The sequence below is a fragment of the Lycium barbarum genome, chromosome 3 (genome assembly GCF_019175385.1).
Source record: "Lycium barbarum isolate Lr01 chromosome 3, ASM1917538v2, whole genome shotgun sequence".
NCBI classification, from domain to species: domain Eukaryota; kingdom Viridiplantae; phylum Streptophyta; class Magnoliopsida; order Solanales; family Solanaceae; genus Lycium; species Lycium barbarum.
In genome coordinates, this window is record NC_083339.1 from 468,959 (window position 1) to 488,046 (window position 19,088).

The window sequence follows — 19,088 nt, forward strand, 5'->3', positions numbered from 1 at the left end:
TGCCTACAGGGGCATAAGTTCTTTAAGGACATTGATATAATATGTGGATATTATGATACACAACTTATGCTCCTCTAGACATAAGTTCTTTTGAAGGCAAAAATTAAAGAACAGCAGAAAATAGGGACAAAAGTGCAAATGACCCGTAGTCTGAATGCTATGTGGCAGCATTCAAGAGTTCGTGAACATTCTTAGTTTACACATTTTCCTTTGCCTTACATAATTATGTGCATCCAAGAAAATGTTCTGGTAAAATTCTATGAACAGATGCAACCTTTAATGGATGCCATCTTTACTCATTAAGTTCCAAATATTACTAAGTTGGTTTAACTGTATTAATATTAATACTCGCAACTGTTAAGGTACTAGAAGTTAACCAAATTCCTGTTCCTATGTCGAGCCAAAATGCGGATGAGAAATACGTAATCTTTATAACATACTAAATAGTTTACTATAAAAGTCATCAATTAAAGTAAGACTACATATATACATGTCTTTTATTCATTTAATTGATATAAATTTTGTGCGTCTCAACTCAGACGGTCAGACCACTGCATAATTGAAATCAAATTAGTCATTCTTTATTCTTGGTTAACGAATTAGAGAAAGAGACTAATTGTAAACGACTAGGTACAAGTTTTCTATTAGGTTTCCTTTATTAAACACAAGAAATTATCTTTAAATAAGGATTAAGGAATAATCTCCATGATCCATTTTTGAGTCATTTCATGATGAGTCATCTCTTTAATCCCTTTATTTAGATCCAAAATAGTCACTTTATACTTCCATTCAGCGGATAACAAACCAATCGTCTCATAATAAAATTTCTTTTAATGTAGATATTTCGACCATACAGAAATTATTTTCGGCAGTTCTTGATGAAGTAAAAAGTTTCATTGAAACAGGCATCACAGAGTCCATGAGAAGAGACTATATTATATGATTAAGGAGCTAACAAAATCCAAAAGTTGAATGGCACTATTTAACAGAGTTAAGTTGCTCCAGCTAAATAAGTTAAGCAAACATCTAGGTCTTAGGGAGTACTTTGGAACTAAAATTCCATCGATACGTCTGCAGTTCCTTTCTGTCCAAACACAACAAAAATATTTGCAGGGATCATCATCCAGATTTTCTTAATGGCTTTATCTACTCTCTGTAAGCCAACTTTTTCATATGCATCTTCAATTGTGTGTGGCAAGCCCAACTGAGTCCAACTTAGTAACAACAACAGATACTTTCTGAATTTTGAAGACACATGTAACACATGCTTATGTGTTTCTTCTGTTGAGGTTGTCCTGAGTCAAACATGCTTCATCGAGGGATGTCCAGCTGAATTTTCCGTGCTTTTTTAAAGGAAAAATAGTAGTAGAAATTCATAAACTTAGAGGTGCCATGTACTTGCTCATTACAGTCTAAGTACTAACAGTCAAAACCTCTTTTAAACTATATTGTGCGGTAACGAGATCTTGATTTGAGGTTGAAATCAAGAAATGTCACGACAACATGTGAAGAAGTTCTAGGAAACTTCAAAACCTCCTCCGATGCCTCTTCTGATATGTCAGCATGGCGATCCCAAACAATTATCAGTTTTTCTAATACATGTGCATTCTTCAGATAAAACCTTAGTAGCTCCATCTCATTGTCATGGTATTTGAAACCAGCCAACTTGATCGATTTTAGATGAGATTCGAAGCACACAAAGCTTTCACTAGGTTCATGCGGCTTCAAGTTTTCATCCCGGCCATCAGCATCATCGGAAAACAAATTAAGAACCTCTAAATTAGGAGAATGCTTGAGCAATAGCATCATGACTTCCATGCTAAATACATCAATTGTCACTGTCAATTTTAAGGACTTGAGGTTATAAAACGTGACTGGAAAGTTTCTTACTTCACGAGATACACTATGCAGACCTGAAATGGAATTGATGCATAATTTCAAAGCAGATGTAGAAGGAACATTCTTGATCATCTTATGCACAAGCATGCCAAGTTCTTCGGTTACATCATCCAGATCAAAAAATAAGATGTGAACAACTTCTATAGAGAAGAGATTCTCTAAAATTATATCCTTTGCCATTGGAGCACCATATTTCAAGACCTTGAGATTCGGGCAAGAAATTTTGACATTACAATTTCTGTAAATTTCTCCATCGTCAACACCTTTCTGTAGAGACACGTAAACCAGAGATGTCGAAGCAATATCAATCGTAGTTCCAAAAGTACACTCATCCAGTATCAATTTTTCTAGGACGGGACATTTTGAGAGCAAACAACATGTCAAATGCTCGTTCGATAAGTCAAGTCTTTCAAGATTAAGCAATTTGAGCTGGGAAAATCCCATATGATTAGGCAGCTTAAGTATACCCCCATTAAGCTCTAATTTCAGAACTCGTAAAGATTCACTAGTCGCAACACAAAATGGCAACTCAAATGGCTCAGCAGGACAAAAACTTAACACAAGTTCTTGAACATTTCGACTTGTTGCCACACGAACCCATCGAAAAATAGCCCCTTTATCAAAAAGATCGCCACAACGGAGCTTAAAGCAAACAAGATTATCAGCAAATTGGGTAATTAAGACCCAATTGATAAAGTCTTTGAAATTTTCAGCATTAACCAAATCCCAAGGCTGTTTAATCCGTTTATAAACGAAGCGAAAAATATCGAAATACAAGTAAGGCATTGTCCTCCATATATAGTTCCATCTTTTAGACAAAATGCTTAAGTGAACCACATCAAAAATGTAAAGAGATGAAAGGATATTGTGGAGTATATCATCTGGCAAATAGCTTATTCTATCAATCCCTTCACTTGTACCTAATAACTCGGGGTTTTTTAATGATTTTTCCATCAAATCTTTCATTTTGAGAACGATTTAAAAAAGGACAGATTTTGAATGAATAGTGAGATTACCTTTGCTTTATCAGTAGGAGTCTCAAACCAAGTGTTTTACAGAGAATGAGAGCGATAGAGAGCCATTTTTGAGGGTCTGTGTAAGGGTTTACCGCAGTATATTTTGGCTTAAATTTGCCTTTTTCTTTTCTTTTCTTTTTGGCACGCAACACTAGAGAAAAGGACATAAATAGTCCCTTACACTTAACGATTTTGATCCTTTAAGTTTATCATAAGTTAACAAAAATGGTCCCTTAACTATGAGGATTGGTTAAAAATAGTCCTTTAAGTATGCACTTAACAGTTTTGGTCTTTTAAGTTCGCCAAATGTTAACACTTTTCTGACATTATCAAGTCTTTCCCTTTGTTTTTTCCTATAACCGACTGATGTCCGTCGGTTTTATCCTGAGGTATTTGGCCTTTTCTTTAGTAATGTGTACACCCAAATGTGAGTTCTCGCTAATTTTTTCATAGTTCTCATCAAATCTAACAAACAGAGTTCGATGAATATTTTGTCGAAGACTAAACGTGTTAACATTTGGCGAACTTAAAGGACCAAAACTGTTAAGTGCATACTTAAGGGACTATTTTTAACCAACCCTCATAGTTGAGGGACCATTTTTGTTAACTTGTGGCAAACTTAAAGGACCAAAACCGTTAAGTGCATAGTTAAGGGACTATTTTGAACCTACTCTCATAGTTAAGGGACAATTTATGTCCTTTTCTCCGCAACACTAAGTGTTGTTCGTGTTCAACTTCTGAATTCGTCTTCAGGTGTGTCTATCTAACGCCATGAATATGATTTATATGACAAGCATAAATTAAACTGAAAAAATGAAGGTGGAGTAATATTTTCGATATGTGGGCTATTCTTTAGGTTATAGATGTGTCGGTTTCTGTTGGTTCTGCTCTTTCATTGCCAGCTTAATTAAGAGCTACTATTTTTTGCTCTGTCAATTGCTGTTAATCTTAGCTAAAAGATGGCATAATTAAATTAGAATATATATTAGCATGTTACTACATTGAAGATGGAATACTATGTAAGTCGGATTGTATTTGATAGACACACTTGAGGGACGAGTTCAAAGGGATTCAATAGGAACAATACTTAGCTGAGATGCCAAAATTAAAAATAAAAAAAAAACTAAATTTAGAGGGCCGCATATGCATTAAGCCTTATATTTTCAGTATAGCAGCACATTTAGATTCCTCATTTCTTTTGATAAAATTGTTTTAGGGTAAAGGGTCAAATTTGGCCTTGAACTTTACTAAAGAATCAAATTTGACTCAAAACTATGCAAAATTTCAAATTTATCATCCGTTTGAAAAATTAATCCTTAATTACATGATATGTGGCATCACCGGGTGCTAAGCTTCTCCCATTTACAAATAAGGCCAAATTTATTCAATTTCGCATAATTTGACCCCAACTAGTAACGATGAGGGCATATTGACCTCAACTATTAACAGAGGGAAAATATGTTTCATTTCACATAGTTCAGGGGCAAATTTGACCCTTTCCTTTATTTTCTATGTCCGTCCTTATCTATAATACGAGAGGAAAGGAGATCGATTCAGGATTTAAAATTTACAAATCTCTACAACCAACTCAAATAAATATATAACAATAACTGTGTTTACCGTCAAGTATTTATAGATATAGGGTGAACATTTAATACATATACAAGTCTATGCAAAAACTACTGAATTTTCGTGAATTCATCGATTATACTCGGGCTATTTTAACAGGAAAATCAAAACGATGTGTTGGACTGGGTAATTTTATTGGATCCAACAATTTTATGCTGGGAAAACAGATAGTAGAGGTGCATGAATTTTCATTATTCGACATTTTTGTCTGTAAGATGGCCAGCTTCTTTTTTCCTGGATAGCAGTCTTTTATAATGTGGCACTACTATTCTTTCAGTTTGTTATTGACTGTAAGCAATGTTACTCCATTCTGTTACATAACTTAATCATTCGTCAACATAATAAGTGTCACGGGCCGACTCCTCCTAAGCGGCAGCGGCACACAAATAGCCCGTGCGGCGCCCGTAGTCCCACCTTACTACAAGCCAGCCTTTCCTTATCCCAGGTTTTCTTGGCACGACCCCATGCCTATGGTGAAGCTTGCCCCAGAGGCTTAGCTTTCCTTGTGCCGCCCGTTTGGTGTCAAGGCTTCAGCCTTGTCTTGCTATCATACCCTTGTGGCGCATTTCATATGCGGGGTCTCGTCTATGCGCACCCCTTGGGTTGGCTACGGACATGCATGTCCCTCGCCTGGCACTGAGCGTCGCTCCTGCGCGCACAGTCCTATCCTCAAGCTTGACACTTAGCTTGTGTCGTGCCTGAGTAGGGCAACTTCCAATCCTTGGCCTTTGTCAGGTGCGGTCCTCTTTCATGTGCCTATGGTTGTCCCATGGCATTGGCAAACATATCCCTCGCAACTTACTTCCATCTCTCGTGGTGCAGCGTCACCCCACGACTGCACGTCTAGGCCAACGGACCCTTGCTTACAAGGCTGAACCCAAGCCAAGTTCACAAGTCAATACACGAGGCTCTTGAGTGGTGCCTCGAGTACTCAATCGGCACGGAGATCTTTAACATGCATAAAGATAGCCCGCGGGGCATAATCAGATCCTACGTCAAGCCTCCGGCACATGTTGTGCGCCCAACGCGGCCCGCAGGCACGACGCCGTCCATAGAGTCCCCTAACTCGTATGGATACCTAGGACACTCCTATGAGATGCCTAGGCAGGCCCTTGAGGTCCTCCCTCAAGGTTGCTCACTTAGTGCGACTGGCCGACAGCACGCACGGGGGAGGCTGGCTGAGCTGTAGACACCTCTGCCCCCCTTATATATGCTTTAAAAAGAAAAACCCAAGTTTTAGCACTGGACATCATTTTGCCAGAGAATCACAATGGGCCTTTCTCACTCTCCCGAACTCCAAATGAGGCGCCGTCTATTCCTAACTCTTTCTATTGACTTCCTTCACTCCTCCATGAAGTTTCGTCTCATCCCCATACTCGTGGAACGAGATATAGCCTTCGGGAGCTTAATCACTGACACTGCTCCTTGGCTAAGTCAAGCCCTTAGGTGAACGATCTTCAAATGACGCCAAACTTGGTAAGCACATTCCATAACATCCTAGGAAGGGTCCTCTCACCCGAAATCCCAAGATTCCATCCATAGCTCGGAAACGCACGGGACTGACACTCAGGCTCGCGCGTGGCCTCGTCCGCCGACGGCCCATGGGCTCATCCCAGATCCTTGCTAAACTTCCTTGGCACTCTTATAATATGCCATAGAGCATCTCTAGATGCTTATTGACTCTCGCCCGTCGGAGCCCCTTTTCAATGCACGTCGCCCGCGCACGGCTGACACTGCCTGCGCGGCCGACCCTGCCTGCGCGCACGGCTGACACTGCCTGCGCGGCCGACCCTGCCTGCGCGCACGGCCGACACTGCCTGCGCGCGGCTGACACTCATCTGCGCCCGTCTCCTGCACGATTGACACTCGCTTGGCCCTCCTGGGCGCGCAGGGGTTATGGGCGCCAAGGCACAACGAAGGCAGCCCGTAACATTCTCCCCCACTCAAGCTCGTCATCGTCCTCGATGACATAGACACGTCCACGCCAACCCGGAGTTTGCCCCCTCGGGGTCTCACATCTCCTTCCCTAGTCCTTTGGGTCTAAAACCCATCTCATCTCCTCTTAAAAATGGAGTCGTGCCCCATGCACTTCTCCTCCCTAGTTTCTCCCAAGCGTGCCTCTACACCTCGCTTGGAAAGTGCCTCCGCACTTGCACCCTCTGGTGGCTAACTTTGTGGTGACCGCCTGTCATCCACACCATGTTCCTCACGGCCTTCATTAGATCAGGAACCTTTGTCTCCCATCTTGGTAATTCCTACATAGCACCCATTGGTGCGACTTCCACAGTCGAACTGCAACCTTTGCAGTTCGTTCTTACCGTTTTCTTCGGAAGACAATCGTCCTTCAATTTTCATATGGCCCAACGCCTCTTCATAGACGAATACTCCCCCACTAAAAGTGGAAGACACTTTTCCTTGTTTGTCAAGGTAGGCATCCCTCGATGTGGCAACCTTTGCCAACCATTTCCTCATGGTCCTTTGTCCGTTTTCCTCCACAAGATCCCGCTATGCCAACTGCATAAACAAATCAAGGCTCGACCCCATAAATCGAAGTTACCTTGCCCACACACTGACACTAGCGGCTTTTCAAATCCAATCTTGTCCCCTTTGACGTCTAACACGGCCCCTGCATGACCCACGCTCCACAGTGGTGTCTTTGGCACTTACATACTTTGCACCCTCTTGGCACTCGTCAAGTTCTTGGGACGTACTCGTGGTGATTACTTCATTTCCTCCAAGTGGTAGCTTCGCCCATTCTGAACAACATCTTTGTTCTTAAACTGTCATTCCCTTAACAGATTCCCTACGATGCCGGTGTGCCTCAGCACTTGGTTCCATCTCTGTGGTTCCTCGGTCGTTTGGTGTACCCCAGTACTCTCTGCTCTGGAAAGACTACATTCTCAAACTTGGAAACCCATCCAATTCGAAGCTTAGCTAACCCCACTTTACCTTGGCCTCCTCACATTCGTGATTCAGCCCATTGCCTCCTCGACTAACTCTTGTATCTCCCCACTCTGGTGGTTCGACACGTTTCCACACATCTGTCTCCCCACACTAAGTGGTTTGGCTCGCCTTCAGCATCGCCGCCCTGCCCTGGCAGTTTGGCCCCATTCCATCTTTGCCTCCCTACAAAGTGGTCCATCATCCTTCAAGGATCTCCCCGCTTCACGCGGTTCGACTCCGTCCTCTTCCTGCTCCACGCAATTCCACATTCTAACCAACAATGCCTCTCCGTCTAGCGGTTCAGCTTGGTTTTTGTCTATGCGTCCCTACCTCTGTAGTGGCTCCCTTCCGATTTTGCCTCCCCATTTCACAAACATGGTGGCTGCCTCCACCTCATTGTGACATTCAATCATCCCGCAAGGAATCCTGCTCTCAGGCCATTCCTTACGTTGTCGCGGCTCACTGGCACGCCTTGCTCTAACTTTGTAGAGCTCCAACTTTGTGGTGCTAGCTCATCTCCCGTCGAACGTAGCACCCAATCCAGCAAGAGAAGCTTGCTCCATGTTGTAGGCACCAAGCCCACTTGTCCGACATGGTTTTTGAGGGTCTCACCTTCCATTCATTGCAACCCTTAAGATGGCTAGGCATCCGTCAACTTCCCCATAACGTCCAACCCTCGAAGGACGATTTCCAATGCCCTCAGGCAATACTCAGGTCTATCCATCCTGGAAAGACACTCAACTGATGCGTCCGTCGCATCCACTGTAGGATCTCCACGATCAATCCCCAAGTTTATAGTCCATGGCTCGTAGCTCTCCACAACATGGTTGCTCAACCTGGCAAACATGGCCTTTTTCCTGACCACCCGACTCATCGGCATGTCCCTCTCCTCATCGGGAGCCCAGACTGTTTGAAAGAAAATTTTGTTTCCTATTTCCCCTCTGAAAACAGCACCCACTGCACGGAAGACACCCCTTGAAGATACTTCAATCAAACTAGGATGCCCCAAAATCAACTCCCAAAACACAGACGATGGCGGAAACAACGGCTGTGAAATGGCCTGATCCTGAAAGTCGTAGTTCATGGCTGACATAGCAAATTCTAGCCATAATACGCGCAACCAATCCCTTGTAATCAGTAGTATCGGGTTCACCCATTCGACTGGCATGAAGAATATCATTCCTGCTTTGATGTGATCTCTGCACTGACACTCAACCAATGCTCTAAAAAAAAATTTAGCTCATGGGAGCTGTGAACATAACCGTGGCTTCACTCGTCTTTCTGACCCTGGCCAGATCAACTTTCGCCAATGGCTTCGTTTCAAACGGCACTGCAATCCGCTATTGCTAATATCAATCACACGTGATATCAACTCAGCATCACAATGCTCACCCTTCGCTCTGATACCAACTGTCACGGGCCGACTCCTCCTAAGCGGCAGCGGCACACAAATAGCCCGTGCGGCGCCCGTAGTCCCACCTTACTACAAGCCAGCCTTTCCTTATCCCAGGTTTTCTTGGCACGACCCCATGCCTATGGTGAAGCTTGCCCCAGAGGCTTAGCTTTCCTTGTGCCGCCCGTTTGGTGTCAAGGCTTCAGCCTTGTCTTGCTATCATACCCTTGTGGCGCATTTCATATGCGGGGTCTCGTCTATGCGCACCCCTTGGGTTGGCTACGGACATGCATGTCCCTCGCCTGGCACTGAGCGTCGCTCCTGCGCGCACAGTCCTATCCTCAAGCTTGACACTTAGCTTGTGTCGTGCCTGAGTAGGGCAACTTCCAATCCTTGGCCTTTGTCAGGTGCGGTCCTCTTTCATGTGCCTATGGTTGTCCCATGGCATTGGCAAACATATCCCTCGCAACTTACTTCCATCTCTCGTGGTGCAGCGTCACCCCACGACTGCACGTCTAGGCCAACGGACCCTTGCTTACAAGGCTGAACCCAAGCCAAGTTCACAAGTCAATACACGAGGCTCTTGAGTGGTGCCTCGAGTACTCAATCGGCACGGAGATCTTTAACATGCATAAAGATAGCCCGCGGGGCATAATCAGATCCTACGTCAAGCCTCCGGCACATGTTGTGCGCCCAACGCGGCCCGCAGGCACGACGCCGTCCATAGAGTCCCCTAACTCGTATGGATACCTAGGACACTCCTATGAGATGCCTAGGCAGGCCCTTGAGGTCCTCCCTCAAGGTTGCTCACTTAGTGCGACTGGCCGACAGCACGCACGGGGGAGGCTGGCTGAGCTGTAGACACCTCTGCCCCCCTTATATATGCTTTAAAAAGAAAAACCCAAGTTTTAGCACTGGACATCATTTTGCCAGAGAATCACAATGGGCCTTTCTCACTCTCCCGAACTCCAAATGAGGCGCCGTCTATTCCTAACTCTTTCTATTGACTTCCTTCACTCCTCCATGAAGTTTCGTCTCATCCCCATACTCGTGGAACGAGATATAGCCTTCGGGAGCTTAATCACTGACACTGCTCCTTGGCTAAGTCAAGCCCTTAGGTGAACGATCTTCAAATGACGCCAAACTTGGTAAGCACATTCCATAACATCCTAGGAAGGGTCCTCTCACCCGAAATCCCAAGATTCCATCCATAGCTCGGAAACGCACGGGACTGACACTCAGGCTCGCGCGTGGCCTCGTCCGCCGACGGCCCATGGGCTCATCCCAGATCCTTGCTAAACTTCCTTGGCACTCTTATAATATGCCATAGAGCATCTCTAGATGCTTATTGACTCTCGCCCGTCGGAGCCCCTTTTCAATGCACGTCGCCCGCGCACGGCTGACACTGCCTGCGCGGCCGACCCTGCCTGCGCGCACGGCTGACACTGCCTGCGCGGCCGACCCTGCCTGCGCGCACGGCCGACACTGCCTGCGCGCGGCTGACACTCATCTGCGCCCGTCTCCTGCACGATTGACACTCGCTTGGCCCTCCTGGGCGCGCAGGGGTTATGGGCGCCAAGGCACAACGAAGGCAGCCCGTAACATAAGGCATAAAATTGGAGGAAACTCTTGAATGCTATGTGGCAGCATTCAAGAGTTTGTGCACATTCTTAGTCTGCACATTTTCCTTTGCCTTACATAATTATGTGCATCAAGAAAATGTTCTGGTAAAATTCTGTGAACAGATTTAACCTTTACTCATTAAGTTCCAAATATTACTAAGTTGATTTAGCTGTATTAATATTAAGTCTCGCAACTGTTAAGGTTCTAGAAGTTAACCAAATTTGTGTTCCTCCTTGAAAGGTAGACAAACATAGTAAAAAAAAAAGAATCAAGATGCTTGCCCCTAAAACTTGTGCTCAGGGAAGCTAGAGATGCCTCCATCAAACATCCAAATACATATTTCTCAAAAGTTGGTCCCTTGTTTGCACTTATTTTCTCTGTGATGCAAACTTTTGAAAGAGATAAGAGTCAAGCAACTGAGAAACTTTATATTAATGTTGACAGTAGCTAGGGGCGGGTCGACCACATAACTTATGGGTTAACGTGAACCAATAGCTTTTGTCTAGACTTTATATATGTATTAAGAAAACTAAATATCTATTGTTGTAGGAACTCATAAACTTCAAATTCTGGATCCGCCTGAGAGGAGCTCACTTTCCTGCTAAGGGCCACTAGCAAGGAACCAACCTATATCAACTTTCATCTGTAACGACAATTGACAATTCATATCTCATGGTCGCTCAACTTTCCAATTTTTGGTGAATGCATGCTCTTTCTTATATATAGACCAACTCGGAAGAGGTTACACCCTTGACATATTATGATCCTTTGCATGAGGCATATGTTGGGTTCAATTGAGATCCCAAGGACTTGATGAAAGCAAAGTTGCACCAGTCTCACCAGTCACCAATAATCATTACAAGAACATGTACCGTTTCTAAAATGGTGGAAACGGGTGGCATCTCTGACCACGAATAACCGATCCACAATTTTGCTGACCCGCTTTACAAACGAGTGACAGTCACCACATATTCTCAAGTTCTTTATAACAAGAATGTCAGTCCCTATTTCAGTGTTCAATAGAGCAAACGCAATTGCCAAACGTTCACTATGCACACCCATTATATTAGGAGATTCTTGATTTTGATCATTTTTGTTTGCTCCTCCATGCTCCAATCTATTTAACATTTTGTATATCTCTTTTGTTTGAGGATGACTTCTATCGCCAGCCACAAAGAGGTGAGTTTTCCCATTACACTCAAAATAGCTATAACCTGGATCCTTTTTGAGCTTTCGGTCTCTCATCATCAATCTAACTCTTAATATACCTTCTGAATTATTCACCTCTGTGTAGATATTGGATAGTAGCACGTAATAGCCTGTGTTTGTCGGCTCAAGCTCAACAACCTTCTTAAAAGCTATTTCTGCAAGTTCAACATTTTTGTGGATCTTGCAAGCACCCAAAAGGGCACCCCATACAGCACCATCGGGTTCAACTTCCATTGATTCAATAAGTTTCCGAGCTTCATCAAGTCTACCAACACGACCTAATAAATCCACAACACAAGAATAGTGCTCAGACCGTGGCTTCAACCCATACTCCCTCTTCATTAAATCAAGATAATTTAAGCCCTTTTTAGTCAACCCTGCATGACTACATGCAGACAGAACGCTGACAAACACGGTTCCATCAGGTCGAATGCCAGTCTCGATCATCTTATCGAAAAGTTCCACAGCAGTTTTTCCGAGCCCGTGTATTCCGTACCCCCCTATTATTGTTGTCCAAGAAACCAAGTTTCTCTCCGGCATCTCATCGAAAATAGTCTGAGCTTTTGCCAAATTGCCACATCTGGCATACATATTTATTAGAGCATTCTTCAAGAATACATTAAACCTCATACCACTGGACTTTATTTTTTGTTCCACCTCAAAACCAATCATTTGATTACCAAGATAAGCACAAGCTGATAAAACCCCAACAAATGTCACCGCGTCAGGATTCACCTGAAATTAAGGGTGGCAAAATTAGCCCATGAAAGCACAACTCGCCAACCCATTCAAGTTTGTCACCCATTTATTAGCTCGACCCATTTTAGCTCAACCCATTTTAGCTCAACCCATTTCAGTCCCTCTACAAAATGGGCAGATATGTAGTCCAAATTGACTCGTAGAAGCATTATCAAAATATTTTCAAAATGATATTTTTTTTAATTTGATATGTTATATATAGTCATAATAAAGAAAAAAAAATCTATTTTAAAAAAATTATAAAAGAAAAACAAAGAAATTAAAACTTAGTAAGGACTGGGCGGGTGAGTTATGACCCGCGTTTTAGCCCATCTAGGCCATGTAACTTTTGGACGGGTCATTCACTCAACCCATTTTGACCCGGCACATTTGACGCCCCTCCCTACCTGCAATGATTCCATCTCATGGTAAAGCTCCAAAACTTCTCCAGCCAACCCATTTTGCGCGTATCCTGAAATCATCGCGTTCCATGTGATCAACCCCTTCTCCGGTATGTGATCAAACAACTTCCTCGCTAACTCCATGCACGCGCAACGCACGTACATTGTCAACAAGCAGTTTGCAATAGCCAAATCATTATCCAATCCACACTTAATATTCAAACAATGCAAACACATTCCCAAAAGCAAACACTCAGGATCAGTTAAACCTGGAACCAACCCCAAAATAGTAACCGCGTTAAACTCCACTCCTCTCAGCCTCATTTCATTAAACAACGAAAACCCATTTAAGAAATCACTATTCTGAACATACCCAGAAATCAAAGCATTATAACAAACAGTAAGATTTCTTTGAGGCATTTCATCGAACACCTTCCGTGCAAGTGCAGTTAAATTACATTTGCAGTACATAGATATCAAAGCTGTTTGAACAAAAGGCTCATATTTGCAACCTAACTTGATGACATGGCAATGGAGTTGTTTTCCTGTTATGGGAAGGGAAAGTAAAGCTGAAGATTTGAGAGCAAAAGGGAAAGTGAAGGCATTTGGGGCATTTCCAAATTGGAGCATTTGATGGTAAAGAATGAGTGCTTTGTAATATTGACCATTTTTTGAGAGATTTCTTAAATGGGTATTCCATGGGGTAGTAGTAGTAGTAGTAGTAGTAAAGTTTTCAGCTTTGGTGAAAATGGTGGTTTTGTTAGTGTGGAAATGTGACAAGAACTTGGTATTTTTGTGAAGAGGTACGAGGTGGAGGTGTTTGGTCATTTACTTATATTAGACAAAGGGTGATTGATTGATTTTCAGTGCATTTTATAGTAGGGAAAATACGTGACGTGGCAAATATTTATATGAACGTAGCTATCAGCGCTGATACAGTTCTTTCGCGCGATTTCAGCTAATTATACGGATACATATGATACTTCTTTGATAGAACTGATACCCGTCTGATATAATTTTCTATCTGATACATAATTGTAGCTATGTTTCGTTAATACACAAACTATAGCTACGTTTGGTGAGCGAAAGGGAAAGTGAAGGCATTTGGGGTGGCTCTAGATTAAAGCATTTGATGGTAAAGAATGAGTGCTTTATAGTATTGACCAATTTTTGAGAGATTTCTCAAATGAGCATTCCATGGGGTATTAGTAATAGTAGTAAAGGTTGCAGCTTGGTGATAATGGTGGTTTTGTTAGTAAGGAAATTTGAACAAGTATCTTGCATTTAGGTGTCTGGTCATTTACTTAGACAAAGGCTGATTGATTGCTTTAATGCATTTTATAGGAAATTCAAAAGACTTATGACAGAGACTATTACGACTCAAGCCCATTTCTAGCACTATGTTATTATCGAGTGTAAAAATGTGCATGTGAACTTGTATTATTTTTCTCTCTTTTATTCTGATATATAAGATTCTTTTAAATTATAATATGCACCCCTTCAAAACGACAAAGATTTAATGTTAGTAGATGTAGATCGTGACAGTAAATTATTCTGCCACTTATAATATCCCGTCGTTTTCGTTTATTTACGTCTGTTCCAATTAAAATACTTACTGGTTTGATATCATTTTTTTTCGTTTGAATCCACTGAATAGATGGAGATTATTTAAATTAGAAATAACATAAGTAGGGAAATGTCTTCACTAATCAGAGTCAATCCCACCTCTTTTATAACACAATTTTCTATTCACTTCAAAGTACTCTATTAATCACAAAGATTGCTAGATGTATGCCAAGCTCAGACATTTTGTGGAGAATGTTTTGCCCAATTTGCTATTAATTCAGCTGTGCAACTATGAAGTACTCTCCTCAATTCAAAAAGGAAGCTGGCATGTAATAGAGATAACCACTACTAGATTCTATTTAACTGCATTTGGAAAATCAATTAAGCTTTTAGCAGTATTCTATACTATTTCAACTATGAATATACCGAGTTACAATATTCGCTCCCTCAATAGATTCAACAAGAAGAAACAAAACGTATGGGGCCATAAAAGACTTAGTGACCAAAGAGAGATGTAAAACAAGGAAGATTCAACAGTAGTAACACAATACATCTTCCAGTATATCTCAGTGGTTTGATCAAACCAAGCGTTAGTGTGTTGGGCTCCTTCAGAATTTAGTATGCCCCATCTTTTCAGTTAGTCTATCCATTTTACTTGAGTTGTCTGATAGAGTCTCCATCTTTTTATCTTCGAGACGCTCCTCTGAACCTACAAAAGTTTTAGACTCTACTGGCTGGAACGACAAGTCAGCCTCCATGTCAGCATGGGAATGAGCTTTATTATCTATCTCTTCGCCTTCGCCTTCTTTATTCTCTGTTATTGGACACGACAAAAGCAGCTGTTCCAACATGTCATCATCAGCATCAGAGATATCTGGCAAAGTAAGAGGGACGACACTATTTTCAAAGGAAAACAGCTTTTCATCCATTAATCCCGAGAAGAAATCTATATTGGAGAACAGATCTTTTATTTCATCGGAAGAAAGATCAAGCTCCATAGGTTTCTTCTGAGTATCCAATGCAGGTTCAGGCTCCGCACATGCAGCTTCATGAGTGGGAGGATGATACCTCACAATTGCTCGATCAGATGGCATATCTTCTTCAACAATTGCTCGATCAGATGGCATATCTTCTTCAACATCACTCAGTATATTATTACTATTTTCAGTCGTACGCCAATTGTTTTCCTTGGGCTGGAAGAACTGAACCAAAAAACTTGGGCTTTGCATAGCCATAACAATGAAGGAGAGCATTTGTTGCTGATTTTTCTCCATAACTTTGAGTTGTTCTCGTACAAGTATCAACTTACTCTCTGAATTCTGCTGGTGTTGCCTCAGCTTGACTAACTCCTGCGTCAGATCGTTTTTATCAGCCTTGAGATTCTCAACTTCTTTCCACAGTCGAACACTCTTATTTTCTTCAGAGTTGGTCTCCTCCGGTTTCTTTTGGACTACACTTGACTGTTTCCTTCTAACAATATTCTTCAAAAATTGCTTTTGGCCTTTCAGAAAGCTATCATTTGAAAATTCCCATCTATCTGTATCAGTTTTATGGAAACCCTGAAAAATTAAAAATCTTAAGAATTAGACTTCAACAAACCAATAAGCAACACAAATGACTTGTCATTATTAACTAGCCACCTCTGAAATTGTCAATCAGAAAAATTATCATGAATATTAATCACAGATGGCCAATACAATGACAAGAACAGCTATATAGTGAACATAGACCAACATTTCTGAAACTAGCAACCCTTTCAACCGGTAGACAACAATGTTAATTTTGATGAAAGCAATAATCGGAAAGTCCAAAAATCTTCCTAAACTATGAAAACCGAAGTCCACGTCCACAACAGAAAGGACAACATGAAGCTCATAGCGAGCCCTAATAATGTAACAATAATAGATTGATACAATCTTCCATTATGTCAAGGTCAAAGAAGGACCTGTTTATTGCAAATAGAGTAATGCTATACACATGAGAAAGTAAATTATATTCTTGAGCTTTTAATTACAGTGCTGATCCGATTTTATCGGATGTCCCGAAGGGGCCAAGTACAGTGCTTCTTAGATACTTGAAAAGTGCAGCCCATTTGGTTTAAATTAGATAAGAAGCTTGTACGATAAAGTAGCTTGATAAGCAAAACAGACACTTTGCTCCAAACTGTACATCCAAGAAAAAATAAAGATGCTGAGGATATTTACATACCACGGAGCAATTAATTGCAACAAATATAGGTTTTTCATCCTTCCCCTGACATATTCTTTTCTTAAAATAATTGAGTAAGTACAAGCTATTTGTAATTCAGTCTCGTCAAAACCACATAAACTTTTTTTCCCTTTGATATGGACAAATAGTTTCCATAGCTAAGCAGACAGCTATCAAACAAAGAGCGTTGATGTCCCAGTCATACAAGCACAAACATCTACTACCTTTTCCCTCTTTGATGGACCTAACCACTCAAAAATTTACCCAATTCAGAAAAAAAGTTCTCTTCAACAAATCCATAAAACAAAAACTTTCTAAATGAATGGTCAGATCATCCCATCATCTCTTTGGAGCGAATTAAATGGCAGTGACCGCCAGTAAGTAATATATTCCAGAGTCTTCACTCCCCAACCTACCTCCCCCCACCCCCCAAATAAAAAAAACCTTCAGCCCAGAAAAAAGAAAGGAAACACAAATAGAAAGATAAACAAGTGACAAAGAAAGACATTTACCTCAGAAAACTGCTTTATAACCTCACCAAAACACACAGATCACTACCCAAAGAAGCTGTCTTAACTCCAAAAATAATCAAGATATGCAATACAACAACATACCCAGTGTAATCCCAGTTGTGGGGTCTAGGAGGGTAGAGTGTGCACAGACCTTATCCCTACCTCATAGAGATAGAGAGGTTATTTCCGATAGAACCTCGGCTTAGGTAAAAAGCATTTCAAAGCAGTTTGAAAAAAGGAACCCAGAGATGAAAGCAGTAAGCAATCAGAAGAAATAATAGTAACAACAGCGAAATAATGTGATAACCGGAGCACAATAAACACAAAATCGAAGAACAAGAAACTACGAGAATAGTGCTAATAGTACTAGTAAGAAAGTAGGTAAAGGTACGACTAAGCCTATCCCGCAGGAAAGCGAGAGAAAGCTCAACTACCAACTAATCTTCTACCCTAATCCGCGACCTCCAAACCCTCCTATCTAAGGTCATGTCCTCGGTAAGCTAAACATGTGCAATAATCAGAACTAAAAAAATCTAAATGACACACATCATGAACATCATGAAAAAGGGGAAAAAGGACCACCAATCCAGATTCTTATCTCAATCATTGTCACCATATTCTTTCCTTCCTATTTAAGTAATTTAGGCTAAACCCCGTGTTACATTACTAACCTATCTCAATCATTGTCACCATATTCTTTCCATCCTATTTAAGTAATTTAGGCTAAACCCCATGTTACATTACTAACCTAACTCAGAACCATCAAAATCCAACACAATTCAAAAAAACAAAACACCACAACAAGTTGATTAATAACAACAACAATAACAACATGCCCAGGGTAACCCCACAAGTGGGGTCTGGGGAGGGTGGTGTGTACGCAAATCTTACCCCTACCTCGTGGAGATAGAGAGGCTGTTTCCGGAAGACCCTCGGCTCAAGTGCAGCAAATCAAAGTAGCTATGAAAAAGTAAACACAGAAATGAAGAAAACATGGCAACTAATACGGAAAACATTACAAAGCATTCTGAAAAAGAACATTAACAACAGGTAAACACAACAAACAACATATGGTCCAAAAATATCATAAAAGCAAGAAACTACATGAATAAGGCTAATACTAGGACAGACATGGTGCTCCAGACTACCACAAAGCCTAATCCAACCAAAAAGCGAGACCACTATAACAAATTAAAAAAAAAACATTTGAAATGAAATCCAAGAAACTTGAAAAGGGAAAAAGAACAGTAACAACAGAGAAACACAACATATGGTACCAGATATAATTTGAAATGAAATCCAAGAAAGTTGAAACATACATAGATGTTGAGTTGACGAATGAAGCTAGAGAAATTGCTATGTTTGAAGTATTTAGGAAGCAATTCAGATGAAAATTTAGGAACATCCCATATGATGAAACTATTCTCATCAGATTCATTCCAAGAAATCAAACCATTGGTTGATTCATCTTCCACCATCTCATGACACTTTAACAAGAATGGTGCAACATTCTCTAATGATTTCACCATAATTTTAACCAATTCAAGAATTCAACTCAATTACCCTTTCTTTCTTGCAACCTTATATTATACAAAGAAACACAAAAAACCCTTGTTGGGATATTTGAACCAAAAAAGAATGTTGATGTTGATACTATTGACTATGGGTTTGACTGTGTAAAAATATTTGCAAGACTTGCCAAGAAGATTCAGGTAAAAGAGAAGGAAATTTCTTTTTTCTTTTCTTAACTTCTATTCCAATTTCCAACAGATGATGAGGGGCCAATTAAGGAGATGGGGTCAGATTAAAATTATTTAAAAAGTTAGGGATAAAGAATTAAATCCAAAAAAAAAAAAGAACGGAAAAGGGCCAAAATTAGTGAACTTTGAAAAATAGTTCATTCATACCCTTCGTTATACTTTAGGGTCAATTATACCCTTACAGTTATACT

At 41.2% G+C, this 19,088-nt stretch overlaps 3 protein-coding genes across 3 annotated transcripts; all 3 read right to left on the bottom strand.

Moving 5' to 3' along the window:
• Window positions 1-811: 811 nt before the first annotated feature.
• Window positions 812-3,041, bottom strand: LOC132629817 (putative FBD-associated F-box protein At3g50710). The gene has a single exon (XM_060345190.1). The coding sequence runs from the start codon at window positions 2,863-2,865 to the stop codon at window positions 1,444-1,446; it is 1,422 nt and encodes a 473-aa protein (XP_060201173.1). The 5' UTR covers window positions 2,866-3,041; the 3' UTR covers window positions 812-1,443.
• A 7,870-nt stretch (window positions 3,042-10,911) lies between these two features.
• LOC132629818 (putative pentatricopeptide repeat-containing protein At3g11460, mitochondrial) lies at window positions 10,912-14,141 on the bottom strand. Its single transcript, XM_060345191.1, has 2 exons — window positions 12,858-14,141; window positions 10,912-12,447 (listed from the first exon to the last, which is right to left on the bottom strand). The coding sequence occupies exons 1-2, from the start codon at window positions 13,677-13,679 to the stop codon at window positions 11,347-11,349; spliced, it is 1,923 nt and encodes a 640-aa protein (XP_060201174.1). The 5' UTR covers window positions 13,680-14,141; the 3' UTR covers window positions 10,912-11,346.
• A 606-nt stretch (window positions 14,142-14,747) lies between these two features.
• On the bottom strand, window positions 14,748-18,927 carry LOC132629820 (heat stress transcription factor A-8). Its single transcript, XM_060345192.1, has 2 exons — window positions 18,457-18,927; window positions 14,748-15,976 (listed from the first exon to the last, which is right to left on the bottom strand). Exons 1-2 carry the CDS (start codon window positions 18,664-18,666, stop codon window positions 15,026-15,028), a joined length of 1,161 nt encoding a protein of 386 aa, XP_060201175.1. The 5' UTR covers window positions 18,667-18,927; the 3' UTR covers window positions 14,748-15,025.
• Between the last annotated feature and the right edge of the window lie 161 nt (window positions 18,928-19,088).

Bases quoted from the DNA above. Each gene is read 5' to 3' on its own strand.
- LOC132629817 (XM_060345190.1), bottom strand. From the start codon at position 2,865: ATGAAAGATTTGATGGAAAAATCATTAAAAAACCCCGAGTTATTAGGT.
- LOC132629818 (XM_060345191.1), bottom strand. From the start codon at position 13,679: ATGACCAAACACCTCCACCTCGTACCTCTTCACAAAAATACCAAGTTC. The intron at 12,448-12,857 runs GTAGGGAGGGGC...CCTTAATTTCAG, and splicing joins ATGAGATGGAATCATTGCAG to GTGAATCCTGACGCGGTGAC.
- LOC132629820 (XM_060345192.1), bottom strand. From the start codon at position 18,666: ATGGTGAAATCATTAGAGAATGTTGCACCATTCTTGTTAAAGTGTCAT. The intron at 15,977-18,456 runs GTATGTTTCAAC...TTAATTTTTCAG, and splicing joins TTCGTCAACTCAACATCTAT to GGTTTCCATAAAACTGATAC.